This window comes from Larus michahellis, chromosome 9 (assembly GCF_964199755.1).
Source record: "Larus michahellis chromosome 9, bLarMic1.1, whole genome shotgun sequence".
Classification (NCBI taxonomy): Eukaryota; Metazoa; Chordata; class Aves; order Charadriiformes; family Laridae; genus Larus; species Larus michahellis.
The window spans coordinates 38,457,798-38,476,459 of record NC_133904.1 but is presented as its reverse complement, the minus strand read 5'-3'; the positions used below and the strand labels follow the sequence as shown (position 1 = coordinate 38,476,459).

Here is an 18,662-nt window from a genome sequence, read left to right as displayed (position 1 = left end):
GCCGCAGGATAATAAAGACTTGCCACAGTGGCCAAGGACTACCCCAGGGGGTCCTGGGTTTTAAGAATCACTTTCATTCCAAAACACTGATTTTTATTTCATTCTGATGAAATCAACAAGAAATGACTGCCAGCCGCAATTACTGAGGAGCAGAGGTGATACCTACTTTTTGTGCAGCACAGAGAATTCAACCAGAAATCTGACTGCCCCATAACTAGGAACATAAGCAGCTATTGTTTGAAATTAGAAAGACACAGCTTTGTGCTGTGGGCTACAATAATTTCCGTGGGTTGGCAGAGAAGATTCTGCAAAACACACAGATCAAAGAGCTACACAGGCTTCTTTGCATAGTTTGAGTTATACGAATATGCAAAACAAAGGTATCCTGGGAACACCTGCAAAGCCCCTTGACAAACTCCACTTAATTTTATCAACGTTTCTGCTTCTGACAGCGGAAAAACACGTTTGAGGTAGAGTGGTACCCAGCAGACAAAATTCTGTCTTCAACAAATAAAAACGATGAACAGAACATGTCCATTAAAAGACCAGTGCTTGCAAAACAGAATTACTGTTTTGATTTTGAGGCTTTCTGAAATACTGGCAACAGCCAGTCTAGATCCTGGCCAAGAGCAGTAGACACTGCACAGAAGGAGCAAAAGACAGTCCTATCCACAAAACAGTACAGTGAAGGAGAAGAAGGAGATCAAGCAGTACCGAAAGCCTTCTAGAAAAAACCAACAGTCCCTTCAGAAAGAACATCAAACGGCTCCAAGTGAACAGGTAAGTGTCAGTTTTGCTGCAGTCAAACTCAGAAAAAACACCATACAAGACAAGTGCGGTCTTTTTCTTTTGGTGACTATTAGGTGACTAGTAAGCTGGAAGAGGATGTTCTCTTCACTTTTCCATTTGGAAAATATAGCAAACCTTAGATAGCTCCAGAACTTCGCTTCAATGGGTAAAACACCTACCAAGCTTTTATAGATCAGCTCACATACACTTTCTCTTCCAATACCACTGACTCTGACAAGATATCTGTATCTATTTTTATCTAAGACAGAGACACAAACTTCAGTCTTTGCACAGGCCCCACTACATACAACCTGCAGTTACTACTGCTGTGATTGATGTGAATCCTTTGATCTCCAACAGGAATGTGGTCTCCATCTGACAAAACTGACTATCTTGTCTTTTATTTTAATAGGTTTCTTGCCAGCAGGGCTCTGCCTCCATTTGATCAAGTGTAGTATGTCCTCAACCAACTCTTCTCCTTGTTTGGGTTCCCCCCCCCCCCATTTTTAAAAGTAACGGCCCAAATCCATGAAAGCAGTAAAAACATTGTTTTTTCCTCAGCTTTTATTACTATAGCTAATTCCCAATGAGAAAAATAGTTTGTACAGCAACCTTCAAATGAAGGTCTCAAAGCTCTTTAAATCAAAAATAAATTATGCATGTAGACAAGTTGGCACTGCTGCTGATCTCAGGTTGTGGGCACCTTCTTTCATCCAAAAACAACACAGAAAAAACAGGTACATAATCCCCTCACACAGTCATAGCAAAGCTGTACTTCAACACAAACTCATCATGCTGCACTAATTACAAAGCAGACTCTCTCCTCAGCTCTCCTGCACCTTGGCACACACAAGCAGGCTCTGAATGACAGGTGACTCACGTTGCTTCATCCAGTCCAGACCATGAACATCTAGTTTTGAGCAAGAAATACCACATCCACTCAAAACTCTTGGAATAACTTATAGTGCAATGGTTTAATTCCAACCCAGGAAAAAGACAGGACTAATTTCTATGTGGTGTGTTAATAGGTGTTTTAGCTCCATATTACTTTAGTTTCCTCTACTGATGAAGGCCTTCTGACCATGTTAAGGCAGACTACATTCAACACTGCATTGAGCCTTTTGTGCAGAAAAGATACTGATTTCTGAAAAGCGATGCAGTCAGCCTATGTACAATATTCCAAAGGCAGATATATGGAGAGAGCTAAAGGTAAATATTAAGTAGATCAGGTCTTTAGGCCACTTGAATACCACTATACATAATTTTCCAGAGTTTTGTATCTCAGAAAACAGCCATGCAGAAGATGCTATTTACTGATTCTTTTTTTTTTTTTCCCCATTTACTACAACTCAGTAGCATTGTAATCCTGATTACCGTGAATTATTGCCCGTAATCCCTGTTTTCTGCCTCTGCATTTAAGATTAAGGTATGCCTCAAACACTCCTTACTTTGTACACAAAGTACAAATGCTCACAGGGCTCTGCAAATGCTAGAAGTGAAATGGTGGGCAACATGCAGCAGAGCATCTGATGCAGAACTACAGGGATCGGTACAAAAACAGAGTCAGCAACACCCTGCTTTAGGTAACGTCTAACTCTAGAGAGTTCTTAGTAGACGTATTTAGTACATATAACATCAGAGAAGTAGAATCAACATTGTTAGTTTTAAACACAATGCGATTGTGGCAATTGGTCAATATAGAAAGATCATTAGGGTTGGAGGTAGCTCTGCAGTAGGAAAATAAAATTACCAATGCACAGAATACCACAAACCACTTTACCACAATCAAATTGAGGTCCGTGTTCTACCTCCTGCCAGAGATGCAGTCTCCTCATAAAACCACTACACCTGTCTTTCCAATTCAAATCAGCTCTGTTATTTAAATGAAACACTATCAGAAGAGAACAAGCTCAGCCACAGTGTACAGGACTTAGTGCTTTTAATATGAGGAAAAAAATGATTATGCAACTGTGTTCTGTTCCTCAGCTAGTTTTGGCTGATTTCTTCCTCAACCATCAAGCCACTGTTTGTAAGGATCCATGGAAAGAAATAGCCATGCTCACCTGCTGGCACACAAGTGTCATTCCCTCCACCTGGTAGGAGCCCCCAGTGATGCTATGGGTACCCTCAAACTTCTGCTGGGCAGTTGGCTGCTCTGCAATACTATCAGCAGAAAGGTATCTGCACTTCAGAGTGAGGTCAATAGCTTACCTTAAACGGTCTCCACCACTTCCTGACTTTCCCAGTCTCACTGCTACAGCATTTTAAGCGTTTGTGGAAATAGTCATCTCCTTCAGCCAATATCAAGTCAAGATATCATTGTCCATAAGGTGAGTGAGAGCCTGAAATCAGCCCTGAACTACTGAATCAGCACAGCATAGCCATGGCTCTACCAGCACCTGTAATTGAGCAAATTTACACAAAAGGCACAAAACCACAATTAAAAGGATTGTACACAAGATACCTTCCCACTTTTTACCAGTCCCACAGAAGATCGGATGGGCATCAGGACCTGTGATTAGGCAGCAAACCCTTACACCCCAGGTTTCTAAATAAACTTCTAAAATGGGACGCCTGACAGCATTTTAAGAAAATCCTATCAGCATCCAAGAAATACACAGACTAACATTATTCTTGTATTTCTGATTCTGCCTCAGGTTCATTACAAAGTAACGTGCAGCTCAATAAACGTTGACATGTTTTCATGTTATAAAAACAAAGACAAAAACTTATTTATTCACTTTTTACCTCATACATCCCAAATCAATAATTGCATCTATTGATCCATGACATAAATTCAAAACATTAATTTACATTGAGTACCATAACCTAATAAGAAGGCAACAACTGAATTTGTTGAAATCGATTTTCCTTTTGTTTCCAACAGAAAATCTTCAGGCCTGTAGAATACGATGCAGTGCATGGAGCACTTAATTGTCAATGAGTATTAGAAAAAGCTAAAATTAAATTTCTTTTTGAATATGGGAAGAAAATGATGAGTCTCCAGGGTTGATGTTTAAGCAAAAGAAATTTCTTGTACCTCTTCTGCATGTGCATTCAAGCAACGTGAATCACGGAAAGGTGAATTTCAGCATGTACTAAAAATCACTTCATAACGTAAGTAAGTAAAATTATTTCAGAGATGTGTACCTATAGCAGTTATAAAGTAATGCTGAAATATTTTGTTTTGAAAGGGCAGTATTTATTTATTTAAAATTCCAGCAACATAATTTTAATAGCAAGTCACTGAATCCTGTGGCACAAAGTGATGCTGCTTTTTGTGGCAGAAGGGCCTGCCTTCAAGCAGCAATTGAAAGCACATGGATACGGAGTCAGCACAGTTCTTGCTCAGAGTGTTGCACGGAGTGCCACATCAGCTGATAACTCAGTTTAGACTTTGATAGAGGTCTTTTAAGTTGAACATAATGCAATTTTTGGACAAGAAGACCTACCCAAATCACCTCTCCTGTGATAACTATCCCACCAGCCAAGAACTTTGCAGGAACATTTGGTAAAGACTGGGAAACTCGTAGGAAACACCTGGACTACAGCCCCATCAAGACGAAAACGTAAGGAATTGCAGAGAGCACCTCAGCATTGCCACACCAGCAGTCTCATCATTATGCACAGGGAGCAGCTCCATCCCCAGATTTCCTCCTTTCAGATCCACCACCGTCACCTGGGGGTCTGAATGGGTAAAAAAAGGCATGAGTGCTGCAAATGGGGAAAGCAAGAGAGGAGAAAAGCCTAACCCTGCCTTCACAAGCTACACTCTGTCCTGAGGCACACGCACAGCTCCACTGCCCTTGCTGGTAATTCCACTCACTCGGCAGTAAATCAGTGGCTTTATTTTAAATTTGGGTTTACTACCAATAAAAATAGATTTAGCCATCAATCTCCAGTTAATTACACACAGAGTTCTCCCAGCCCAGCTCTCACCCCAGCCTGGCATGGATGATTGTTTCTGAGATTCAACCTTTTCCCTCTGAGCTTCAAATGTCAGAAGCAGAGCCTGCTGCGAGAGCAGCATTTGTACAATAACTGGGAATTGCGCCAAAACACCCAATCTGTTAATCTGGACAGGTTTCCAAGGAGTCTCCTCATGAAAATATCCATGATGTCAACTGACCCAGCAGGGTTTGAAACAAGGCCTAGAAGCAAAGGCTTTCTTCTCAAGCAAGAGCTGCTCTTTAATTAAGTGCATCACACATACCTGTGCATCTTCCTGCTCCTCACAGGGACTTGACCACCCCTCTATCCAAATACTAACCAAAATTTACAGCAGGTTACAGTAATAACTTACAACTTCTTCCCTCTTCTCCATTTTCCAGCCCTGTAAGCATGGTTCAGCACGCAGCGGCACAGCCTAGTATCAGGCTGCAGGACTGGCCCAACCTGGTGTCTGGAGAGGTCACACAGACTCCACACAGGAGAGCGACAAGTGCCTCTGAGGAGGCATCACCTAAAACAGGTAATCAGTGCTCTAGTTTGATATTGCTGAATCAAAGATATTAATACATTTACCGGTGCATTGAGTTAGGCCCCCATTAGCTAATACTAAAGTACTCAACTAGGAAAGTGTTTGTCTACAAAAGGTGTCTCAAAATCTCTAATGAGCAGCTGTTTTTTTTCAGAAGAGGATAAGAGCACTTCCCTCACAATAACTATTCAGATATTTTGAATAAATAAAAGCTAAATTCAATATCAGTGAAGAGATGAAAATTAACTTCTATTTTTCTATGCTGTTATCATGCCTACTACCATGGAATATGAGTTCATTTAACAAAGCATTAGTCAATGAAAATATATTTCAGTCAGGGGAAAAAAAAAAAAAAAAAGAGCAATTACCAAAGTTGTCAACATTTTATCCATCCATACAAAAGGAAACAATTATTGACACAGATAAATATGAAAGTTGATGGTTTACCAATAAGGCTATTTACTATATTGGTGACTTTACTGTAAGACGATAATATTTTATAGCCAGTTCCTGAAGGTGAATGACAATTAAAAAAAATTTATAACAGCCAATTTCTTTAAGAACCCTAACTTGTAATGAGTTACTACTTGAACAAAATGCTGTATTATATTTATTTAGAAGTGAGGACTGACTGCTAACAGCATGGATATATGCCTGGAATTTAGTAAAGGTTCCATGAAATTCATAAACCACTAGTTTGCAACACAGTTAGCACTGTCTTCACAAAATCTCAACTACAATTTTATGAGCCCAAGGATTATCATCCTTAGGCTTATTCTAATAATTTGAAATATTCAGTAGTCAGTACACTTTTTTCTTTTTCTAAGCATAAGTGATAAAATAAACGGAAAAAAGCAAACAAAAAACCTCCAACCAAAACCCCCCAAAAAAACCTTGAAGGAAGACATGAGAATCAAGGTATCTATACATTCAGAAGGCCATCTTAAGAAGATCAGGAAGCAAGTTTTAAGGAAAGAGAAATAACAGAAGCTTTCTTACTGGACTCTAAACCCTCACTGTGATGCAGTCTCCTGAGGAATAACCACCTGTTAAGCTAGAGAAAGACACATAGTGAATGCCATTTACAGAACAGCTGAGTGGAATTTCAGATATTGTGGCCTCCAGCAGTGTCCACCTAATTAACAAACGAGAAAACAAATAAACATGAATTTTCAGCCTGTTTTCTTATGGCAAGGAATTGCCATGTAGAAATGAAAAGGTCTGTTCCCTGAAAAAGGTGTCCATAGCCTGACCATCCCTGAAACACTGAATGCATACAAGGAGAAGAAGCATCACCTGACAGTACCAAATTCCACTGCAAACTCAACAGCTACTGAGTAGCTCTGTAGACAGGATGACTGTTCCCATTAAGAGTTCTGATGTTTGAACATAGCATCTACTCCAGAAGAGTTGGCATGTACTGCTTCCCAGAAAATCTTGAAAACAGTAGACTTTAGTGCTGGTAGACCACCACAAAGAATACGTAAGAAGCAAAAACCAGCTATGGGATCATACTCATCCTGGAACTAAGCAAAGATATCTGAAAAAACTATAGTTCTTGTAGTGAACCCAACAATTGTTTTGGCCTGCTACCTGAAAGAGAGTGAGGTCCATCAAAAGCCACGGTGAAGCAGACAGAATTGCTACCAGCCAATGCCAGGATAAATTGGTCTCCTTTTTTATGAGGGGGTTGTCCTGAGAAAGAAGTAGAAAGCTGAGCATTCATTTAGAGCATGCACCTCTCCAAGTGGACAAGTATCTAACATGTCTACTAGTGATCAACAGCTGCTATGACAAAATTCCTGGTCTCTACCTTCCACGTCTCCTAGACTTAAGCTCCAAAGTCTTTAATTTTAGTAACCCACCAGAGGTATGGAATAACAGAAAAAACAGTAATATACTTTAATAAAGTATCAATATACATTGTATCATACCATATGTACTATGTGACAACACAGGCAAGGCTGTCAGAAAGATACAGACATTACTAGTATTTTATTCTAGATTACAGGAAACTACGAAGTTTGAAAGCAGGCATGGAACAGCCACACACATGCTCCCCTTAGCCTTCAGGCTATGGTAGCTGAATGTATGAGAGGGACAAGAGCAACGAAAACAAATCAAACTATTCTGAACAGGATCCAAGTGCATGGGCCCATCTGCAACAGAAGTATAATTACCAGAAGACATCAGTTTCATATTAATTTTTATTTTCATGTATGTACAACTTAAGAAATGAATCTCAATTTGAAAAAGATCAGAAGTTATCTTTCAACAACACAATGTAGACATACCTTTGAGGCAGCAAATATTACTCCTATTAAGGCGCTTATGAAAGGATGAATATCATGCAAATGCAATTAAAGAGTACATTACATTTCAAAATATGCAAACCAAGTTCAACTTTTAACTCTTTCAGAAAAAGAACATATCAAACATTATAACTGTGACCCACCAAAGCATTTACATACATGCTTGAAGCTAAATACATGGACTAGATAAACTTAAGTAAAATGTAACAGCTGTCAAGCTATCTTAACCAGATCAGAACAACAGTCAGTGATCAATCCTTTCCAACATCACAAGTGCCAATGTATGCACCAACCATGTCATTTTACATTCACATAAACTGCTGCTGACTGCAAAATTCCATATGCTTTCTCAACCTGTAAGGCCCGCATTTTTTGCTTTGGCATTAATCTGTGATCACTGAAAGTATTTAATCCCTCCACTGAACCCGGGGAAGAGGCACCCACAGAGAGTGCCTGTATCCTAGCAGGGCACAGCAGGAACTGCAGGCGCTGCAGGAGCTGCATAACGGAAGTTACTTCCATCAGGCATTTAGAAATATTCCAATCAATTTCCCTATAGTGTACCCCTTGCTTATGATCTCAAAGAGTGAGAGCTGGGGCTTTTTTAAACCATAAGCAGCTTTAGCACTAAACCAAACAAGCAATACTAATCGACAAGAAAAAATTCTTACTTAATATTTTAGTATACTAATGCTACTTATGCAAACAGTATCTAAAGACGATCTAATATTACCAGCAGGGAGAAAGCTTCATTCCTTCTCTATGTCATTATAATAAATGGAAACTATATATAATGAAGATCATCAGCTGTGTGACTTTTACTGTCATAAGAGTCAAAACTCAAAAATAAAAGGCCTGAAAATTTGAAAGCAATGAATATGTGTAAAGAAAAAGAACACAACAACTATTGTGACCTCTGCCAGGATGCTGCATGCACTGCCTGATGTGTTAAAGGTGCTAGATGACTACTTTTTCTTTCTTCAAACCTAATGCTAACACAATCAAATTTTAGTTCTCTACTCAAATGGAAACAATAAATCATTTTCAAAAAATTTATATCATGTAATTTTTTGGCAACTATCAAATTGCCTAAAGGCCCAGACTTTTCAGAAGTTTTGTATCACATTACATTCAGTGCTTACAAGTTTCTTACAATCAGTATTCCACGCCTAAGAAAACAGTAGTTAAAAGTAGGAAGATTCCTTTATTTCAGTCCACCTAATTCTGAGTCACAGCAGCATATCATTTAGATACTGCTAGGCACATACTGCGTGTATATCTGCAACTAGAAGAACTAAAAAGGAAAAGAAAGATCCATTTTACTTTAATCCTGACCAGCAGCTGTTAGCAATTTTCTTTAGTTATCACTGTGGGACGTGATGGATGGGAAGACTCAATATGCTGAGGAACTAGTATATAGTGTACAAGTGCTCTCAAGGACTGTTGTTCAACAGCACATTCAGTTTAACTAGGAACTACAGACTGTAAGAGATAACAGGTAGTTCCTGGGAGCATCTATCATTCTTCAGAGAAGCTGTCTGATCAAGAGGATAATATCTGGAAGAACAATTGCATGATCTTTTGCTATATAGCTAGTACATCATGTCATTGAAGGAGGAGAAAAGTGAACATTAACTCAAGTGGTAACTCAAACCAAGAAATCTGCATAAGAGAACAAGTTGAGATATTATCATTTTAAGACTTTCCATACACTTTGCAACACAGAGAAACTGGATACACAAAAAACATGCAAGTCAAACAAAGCTAATCTACAATAACAAAACCAGAATACACTTATTTCAAGACTTAAAACATTAAAATATTCACCCAATGCTAAATAGGAGCAATGGAATAAGGTCTAGACCTAGTCATGTAATTCAATAAAAATTCAATTGGCCCTTCCAGCCTTTATCTCCCTCCTCTTTTTTGTGGTTTTTACAATTTCAGGCCACAAACTTACTGAGCGACATGGGAGCCAAAAAGCAAATGTAAATAAGGCATCTTCCTCTCTCTATTAATAGCAATGCTCCAGGGATTTGCGATTATATATGTATGTAGCTGTGCAGCCTTTTTCCAGCCCATAATTACACGGGATGTCCTTCTCCCAAGGATAAAGCAGATGTCAACAACTCCAATACCAAAATAGCATTTGAAAAGACAACCTTCTTTTCTGAGCACACCTATCCCATGTGGGTTGCATACTCATTTAGAAGTATGCCTTGACACGCACCACTAACCTTCTGTCTGAAAGCTGTGCCCCATCATTATTAGATGTAGCTCTCAACAGATGAATACTCTTTTTTACACTACAAGTCTTATTAATAAAAGCCCAATGAAAACATTAATAACTTGGTCCCCAAACAAAAGCTCCATTCCAAAATATGAAATCAAATTATCAATCTTTCAAAATGCTCAACCAAGTCATCACACCCATTTTTCCCCAAACCTTAAACAGACTATCAAGAAAGGCTGGAAATTACTCATCAAGCTTACAGAGATTAATCCCAGAAAACTTCAAAGACATTCCAATAGATTTTAAATGACATAAAAGAATATGGGCAGAACTCTGTCCTAAGACTCAAGAACTTTATAACGTCCTGAATTTTACAAATACAGAAGGTAGCCAATGCAAAGCATGAAATATGAAAAGTTTAAAGTTTTTTTCATCTCAAAACACCTCAAACCACAGAAGGAAGCAAACTGCACTAGAAGAAATTTACAAGTAGTCTTCAAGGGAAGTACCATGTAAAGCACACTGCATTAATCTAGACTTGACATTATGAGGGCATGTCTCACTGTAGCAAGGTCCATACTAAACACCAGATCAGAGACAGAAGATCAAAGTAAAACATCAGATGTCACAGTCACTGTTCTACTGATCCAGGAAATGCAGAGACTCCAAGGTGAGCAGAAACTATGAACCTGCTTAATAAAGGCCATTCTTGCAAAGTAAAAAAAAAATCATACATCCAACACTTTCATCCCTTCATTAAAACAGAAATACTAAAAAGGAGCACTCCATAACATATCCCCATTGCTTCTGACTGACATGTTGAATCAAAGGTAAAAAGCAGAAAGTTAGCAGAGATAATTAGAGCAACAAAGATCTTTCAGCACAAGGCAGCATAGCTGAGCAGCCTACCAACCAGAAGATGAATTATTTTGTTTGTTACTTAACAAAAGAAGCTGTTAGTTGACTACTTCAGTTTATTAGGCATAGAAAAGTTTTCATCTAGAGGTCATTCTGAAAAACACCTCACCCTGTGTTTAAGCATTACAAAGCCCAGCAGAAACCAGTGATAAAGAAGGAGGAAAAAAAAAAATGCATAAGTATTTGCTGGCTTTCCTTCTGAACGTTTCAGAGAAAAATGTCAATTTAATGCTGACAGCAAACAAGGATGTCAGTCTAATTAGATTTTTTTGTTCTGTCATGCTCCTGATCCTATCTAAGTACTCCTCTGAAAAAAAAAAAAATCTGATCGATGATGAAGGCACAATTATACAAACCTTAACATTCACTCTAAATGTAGCTATGCAAAAAAGGGAGAGAGGGTAGGGAAAACAAAGGTGAAGTATATTTCTCTTCAAATAATTAAGTCAGTTTATTTTCCAACAGCCATATAAATTTAAAATATGAAACAAGAATAATACAGCTATAGAATCTAGGTTTTCTTTCAAAGCAGCAGCATATAAAACATATAAAAGCTAAAACCTCAGCACAAGCTTCAAAAAAACAAGGACTGAGTGAATTTTGCCGAAGACATGAAACTCACAAAATACAGTACACAAAAATACTGGAATGCATAAGATATAAAGCTACACATTTTAGGTAAGGAAAGACGTTTCGAAGTATACAAAATTCACAAAATTAAACCATGGGATTTGGGGGAGAGTACCATGAATACAAAGAAGTTGGCAATTAATACTTGTAGATGGAGAGAAGAAAGTGGCAGTTTTACATTCAGCATTCAGTTTTCATGTTCACGACTTCACTTTCTTAGCATCTTTTTTTCCAGAGTTCTCAGTAGCCAAATCTGCTTTTCTCTTCTGTGACTAAAAAAGAAAAAAAGTTATTTTATGAATTCAATGAAATCATGGCATTATAAAAATAAAATAAAATTGAAGTACATGACTAATTATTCAAAAAGAAGATAAGTGACCCTAACGTATTATGTATTTCCATTTGGCCTTGTAGGATATAATGGAAGGGCAAACAAAAATCCTGGATTTGTACGCTTAATTCTCCTACCCTGTTTATCTTCTTGAAATCATTACATGGTCTCAATGGTACAAGTACCACACATATCATGAACTGGATGAAAAGATCAGGACCTTGACCTATACACAACTTATTCTAAACTCTTCAAAATAAAAACAAGTACTTCTTATCTCTCTTCTTCCAAGAACTACTATGTAGGCAAGGAATAACAATCTGAGATTAAATTAAAGTAAACACAGGATGTAAATATGTAGGTAGAAAGCAGGCAGTGATAAGTTTTCTTAAAAAGAGTCTCCCTGTGCTACTCAAACAATAGATTCTTCTCAAAAAACAAAAAGCACCCCAAAATACTATGAACTGGGAATACCTCCATCAAATCTAGGAGAGCTGAATAGACAAATACTTCACTTTAATCTCTCAACTAGTGGTTTATACTAAACCAATCAGTGGCTACAATTATCTTTTTCATTTTCTAACAAAATATGATTGAATTCTGCCCCACTAGAAGTAAAGTAAGTGCTGCTAAACATACTGCTGTAACTTTTGCTCCTCTTTTCTTCTTTTCAGCTCTTTCTTTTTCTTCAATTTCCATATTTTCTTTTTCTATTAATGATATGAGAGTATTGCAGCGTCTCTGAAACTCCTAAGGAAACAGAAAACATCAAATTATCTAAATAATAGATTATACAAATTCTCTCATTTCCATAAATGCTCAAAATTCCTGAATTCAAAAAATTTTCAATATTCCTGTACTAATAAGATTAGTTATTGTTCATCTATCTTTACCTTAGTGTAACCTTCTTTATAGAAGAGAGATATTCACTGAAATATTCAACTTCCTGACATGAAGTTTTCAGAATTGCCTGTATCTTCCAAACTAACACCCCAGAAGACTGATCTGATCTTTCATCTTGTTTAGATGAAGCAAATTATAGACTGCCAGCATACTATGCCAGATTTTAAGAAAATATGTCTTCAAGTTTATCTTTAAAGTAGAGAGAAAAGGAATCAAAGCTACCTTAAGCAATACTTTTCTAGGGCACACAGACTAGTTTTTTGGTGATAAGACATTGTAGAGCTCCAAACCGACAAAAATCTATCCGGTCTTAAATCATGAACTCACTGTTGTATTTTTAGTCAAACGGCACCCAAAAGGTAGCAGGCCCTAAATGCTTTTAGCATCAAGACTTACAAGCCATCTGAAAGGGATCAAGATGAAACACCATAAGGTCATTTGTACACTAAAAAGGAACTCCAATACAACTCTAAAAGTCTCTGCATTGCAGTTAGTCACAGTAGGCTTGGTTAATAGAACTCATTTGACTTGGACAGTTGAGCCCACCTCAAAAAAAAAAAAAAATCTCTTACCAAATACATAATAGTACTCAGTTTTTTTATCATTATTCAGTATGTTCTATGTACATTGAGAATAGTGATTCCATAGGCTTTTCTTTCCAACTCAAAGCAGGAAGCTTTCTTCTGAGGAAAAGAGCTGGAAACATGTGTCTTATCTCTGTTAAATTCAATGTAACAATTTTTGAACCACAAGCTATCCTAGAATTATCTAGTAGCATAAATCTTAACCTACAACTGGTCTATTTGCAATGAAGTGAACAAGTGACCTTTTTGCCCAGGAATTAGTCTCTATTTTCTCAGCATCTGTAACCTGTATATTGCCTCAGCCATCATGTTATATGATGGAAAACGACACAGCCTGCACACTTTCTTGATCCTGAACATTCTGAAACACTCAAGCATATGACTCATCTTTGAGATGTTAATACCCTCAAGCTCCTTGTTCTTCCTTAAGTTCTACGGTTTCCACAGATTCCTCTACAAAGGGTGCTTCACGGGCTTGGGTGAAAGCTGTGGAACTCAGAATGGACACAGAGAATCCTGCCACCACGTGAATTTTTTTTAACACAAAAAAAAATTTCTTTAAGACATTTTTCTTTACAAATCCCTCCTGGAAATGTTCCAGTCTCATGCATGTAGCTTTGCAAACAGGGTATGATAATGAGTCATTTGTACCACATCCATGTAAAAGTAACTCCATGCCTCCCAGTACAGGTTCAGCCATAAATTAGGATGCCAATGCTTGTGCCCTGGAATGCAACAGTCCTGATGGAACTAAAATACTCTCACTTCAACGAATAAAAACCCTCAAATTCCACCCACACAGCAGTTTTTAGATAAAAAGGCAATAAGTCTGAGAAGACTTGAGTACAAGCCATCCCAACATACACTGCATCCCCAAACAGAGAAGAAAAAGAGAGCTTCCATCCCCAAAACCTACACTCTATAGATGAACAGAGGGGATAACAAGTAAAAGACAGAAGCAGAAAGATCATTGTCAATACGTCAGAAGGATTTTTACATCATTTACATTTGTGTATATTGCACTCAAAGACTTAGGAACTGTAGGTAAAGAGTGATGACAAATGGCTCTGTAATAACAATCAGCTAGATCTTTTCTAGTATACGAGAAACTGATTTGTGTTAAATTCAAGACAAGGAATTAATCAGAAAAGACTAAGGAATAACCTTGATCTATTTGCCTGAGGCATGAAGAAAAATCCTCCTCTTTCCTGGGGATAAATGCTTGCATAAATACATACATTTATTAAAGAATACATGTTCATGGTTAGACTTTCCAGATGGACTGCTACTCCCAAACAACATGCTGTGCACAGAGGATGGATTCAAAACCAATTTTCTCTTGAGAATCACAGAAGCAGTTGACAGCAAGATGTGACAAACACACAGGTTTCTTCTACACCTACCATCAGAAAGAATCTGCATGATAAATCCTGCACTGAGCTACTGAAATTTCAGTATGGACTGATCCATTCCATTTAGTACTATAAAAATACACTTAAGAGTTTAAAAAGCCTTCCACCTTCAGAGATGTGATTTTATTTGGTGTGACCTGATACTTTTCTCTTTAGGATGGAAAGAGATAAGATGTACTTCGCTCACCCCTTCATAGCTATAAAGACTGGTATTGCAATAAATAAGATGGGAGCACTGAACCGTCACCTTCTGCATGACTGAAGGCAGAGATGCTGACTTGGGAGTGAAAGTAGTCCTAAGCTCTGTCAACAGGCACATATATTCCTGTATTTACAAAGGAGTCATTTGTCTTATACTGGGTAGGGTTTGCAGAAAGGTAAGAGAGAATATGCATAATTTATGACTTCAGAAAACAGATACATGATTCACTACTGCCATGATATTTTGCATTCCTCCTGCATGAACAGAAACAAAAGACGAGATAAACTTAAAAATTTAAGCCTCTGTGCCCAGTTAAAAAAAAAATAAATTATAATTTTAAGAACCCTCAATCTCTTCGAAAAATTACATTTTGTGTAAACAATCTGGTTTTGGAATAAATAAACGAAGCAGAACTTTTGTTTTCCAGAGAGAAATCTTCAGAAGGAGAAGAAACAGAAATAAGAAGATGGAAGATAAATTAGCCGTTTATATGGAATTCAAGAGACATCTAGTGGTTAGTAGAACACAAAGTCTTCTCAGAGAGCCTGTTTTCAGACTTATGCTGCCCTTTCTATCTTTATTATCAGTTTGAATGTAATAAAGGGTAATTTTGAGATCACGTGTGAATTTCAGTATTTTAAGAGTTTTTAGTAAGTTCAGTGAAAGTGTATATTTACCCCTTTATAAAGATTTGTATTCATACTTCGTTCATTATACTTGGTATGAAATGACATTCTAGCACATTTCTTCATAAAAATTACCAAGTTCGTGCAAAATGGACCCATAGAAATTAATACTTCCACCAATGTCAGGATATTTGAATACATAAAATATACCAGTGGTTGGCAGTTTTAAACTACTAAACCATACATATCATGATAATTTAAAACATTTAAGAAAATTAAATGCACGTTCAAAGTGAAAGATTATTTTACCTTTGTATTTTCATACTATTCTTTTTCAACTGTGTAAGAGCAGAAAAAACTAAAACTAAAAATTATTAACGGATAGAATTTTAAGAGAAAACAGACGCCAAAAGATTCACTATATTCCTAGTGCCTCAGTTTCAGCATTAGACACCACAGAACATATTTCTACACTTTAGCAAATTATTCCCATCCTCTTTTAAAATGAAAATTATACTGAACATAAGGATCTGCAAGAAGATTTAAATCGAGTATTTAACTCTACCCCTGACATAACTATATGTCAACCAATATTAAATGTTGAGCTACATTTTTAATTTCTAGTATCCATTTCTATGATTTACTTAAATGGATTCTTCCATAGACAACCTAAAAGAAACTTCATAGTAGACTAAATATTGGATGTTTCTCTCTTTATGGACATGATTTTAAAATACAGTATTTCTTCAAACAGACATTTTGGCCAGTAAAGCTTGTAATTCTCTTTAATTAAGGGATAACTGCTATCTAGCACTGTCTAGAAACACTTTAATTGCTGAAACATCAAGTAGAAATTGTATTGCATAATTATAAGTAGCACTGGGAAAAGCAAATATTCCCACCTGTTCAAATACACATTTTAAGTATTTTACCGTATGTTTTATTTATTCTTATCACAGCACCCAGAACTCTGAAAGAACATTTTTATAAACAAATCCTGAGGCCAGGAAATGAAGACAGTAAATAACAACGCACAGCAGTTCTGCAATTGCTAGACTAAACTACTAAAAAAAAAAAAAAAAAAGCAGATTTGTATATGAAAGGACATTTAACTTACATGACTGGAGCATAGCATTTAATTAGAAATTTGCTTACAAGACAACAGGGAGGATCTATGACAGCTGTATAAGGGACAGTGTTCTCCACTCTTTTCTATTAGCCATGACCGATAGGGTTTTGTATTCAAGCACACAAAAAAAGTGTTCCAGCATTCACTCATCACAAGTGATTAAGTTATTTCCAGTATTCTAAAACATTTGGAAGTACATTTTTCCCATATAAATACGTTCACATGAAAATACACGTGGGCGTTTCTTACATAAGGTGCACATACTTAACAAATTTTACTCATGAATAAAAGGAACTGAATCAAGGGAGATCCAAGCAAAAGTTCCAGGCCAAAGCTAACAGCTTTTTATCATTAAGAGTGCCATATTCTGAGGTCGGTACCTACATAGCTTATTTGCACCCACCAAAGCTTCTGTTAGTGCTATCACTTCTCACTTGATGACTAAATTAAAGAATGGCTCTGCTCTTCAGACAGAGAAAGGAAAAGAAAAATACAGCTAAAATTCAGAGTACTAGTCTACTTGCTATCAAACTTATATTACATTCTCTAAAGTATGAACATCTTGGACTTCCGGAGGGCGGACTTTGGGCTTTTCAGGAGCCTGGTTGACAAAGTCCCCTGGGAGGCAGTCCTCCAGGGCAAAGGAGCCCAGGAAGCCTGGATGATTTTCAAGAAGGAAGTCTTAAAGGCGCAGGAGCAGGCTGTCCCCATGTGCCAGAAGACAAGCCGTCGGGGAAAAAGGCCGGCCTGGCTAAACAGGGAGCTAGTGTTACAACTTAGGGGAAAAAAAGAGGATCTATGGCCTCTGGAAGGAAGGGCAGGCCACTCAAGACGACTACAAAGAGGTAGTTAAGCTATGTAGGGAAAAAATCAGGAGGGCTAAAGCCCAGCTGGAGCTAAACCTGGCGTCTGTTGTCAAGGACAACAAAAAAAGCTTCTATAAATATATTAGCAATAGGAAGAGGACTAAGGATTATCTCTGTCCTCTAGTAGATGGGGCCGGCAACATAGTGACCAAGGATGAGGAAAAGGCTGAGGTACTTAATGAAGTCTTTGCCTCAGTCTTCAGCAGTAGGACCAGTTGTTCCCTGAGCACCCAGACCCCTGAACTAGAAGACAGGGATGGGGAGCAGAATGAAGCCCCTCTAATCCAAAGGGAAATGGTGAGGGACCTGCTTCAGCACCTGGAGGTGCACAAATCTATGGGGCCGGATGGGATCCACCCAAGGGTATTGAAAGAGCTGGCGGAGGTGCTCGCCAGGCCACTTGGTATCATTTATGAGCAGTCCCAGACAACCGGGGAGGTCCCAGCTGACTGGAGGTTAGCAAATGTGACACCCATCCACAAGAAGGGCCGGAAGGAGGATCCGGGGAACTACAGGCCAGTCAGTCTGACCTCGGTGCCTGGGAAGGTCATGGAACAGATCCTCCTCAGTGCCATTACACGGCACATGCAGGAGAACAGGGTGATCAGGCCCAGTCAGCATGGGTTTGTGAAGGGCAGGTCATGCCTATCAAACCTAATATCCTTCTATGATAAGGTGACCCACTTAGTGGATGAGGGAAAAGCTGTGGATGTTATCTACTTGGATTTTTGCAAAACTTTTGACACAGTTTCCCACAGCATTCTCCTGGAGAAACTGGCTGCTCATGGCCTGGACAGGTGTACTCTTCGCTGGGTAAAAAACTGGCTGGATGGCCGTGCCCAGAGAGTGGTGGTAAATGGAGTTAAATCCAGTTGGTGTCCAGTCACAAGTGGTGTCCCCCAGGGTTTGGTGCTGGGGCCGGTTCTCTTTAATATCTTTATCAATGATCTGGATGAAGGGATTGAATGCACCCTCAGTAAGTTCGCAGATGACACTAAACTGGGCGGGCGTGTTGATCTGCTTGAGGGTAGGTTGGCTCTGCAGAGGGATCTGGACAGGCTGGACCGATGGGCTGTGACCAATGGTATGAGGTTCAACAAGGCCAAGTGCCGGGTCCTGCACTTGGGTCACAACAACCCCATGCAGCGCTACAGGATTGGGGCAGAGTGGCTTGAAAGCAGCTCGACAGAAAAGGACTTGGGAGTGTTGGTTGACAGCCGGCTGAATATGAGCCAGCAGTGTGCCCA

General features: G+C 38.3%; 1 protein-coding gene across 4 annotated transcripts in view; it reads right to left on the bottom strand.

Moving 5' to 3' along the window:
* Positions 1-10,147: 10,147 nt before the first annotated feature.
* SMARCA1 (SNF2 related chromatin remodeling ATPase 1) overlaps positions 10,148-18,662 on the bottom strand; it is a 34,359-nt gene continuing 25,844 nt past the window's right edge. For all 4 annotated transcript variants that reach the window (XM_074602135.1, XM_074602133.1, XM_074602136.1 and 1 more), the window contains 2 exons: positions 12,333-12,443; positions 10,148-11,634 (listed from right to left, as the gene is read on the bottom strand). In XM_074602135.1, coding sequence (XP_074458236.1) covers positions 11,563-11,634; positions 12,333-12,443 — 183 coding nt within the window. In that variant the 3' untranslated portion in view covers positions 10,148-11,562. The remainder of the gene's footprint in view (positions 11,635-12,332; positions 12,444-18,662) is intronic.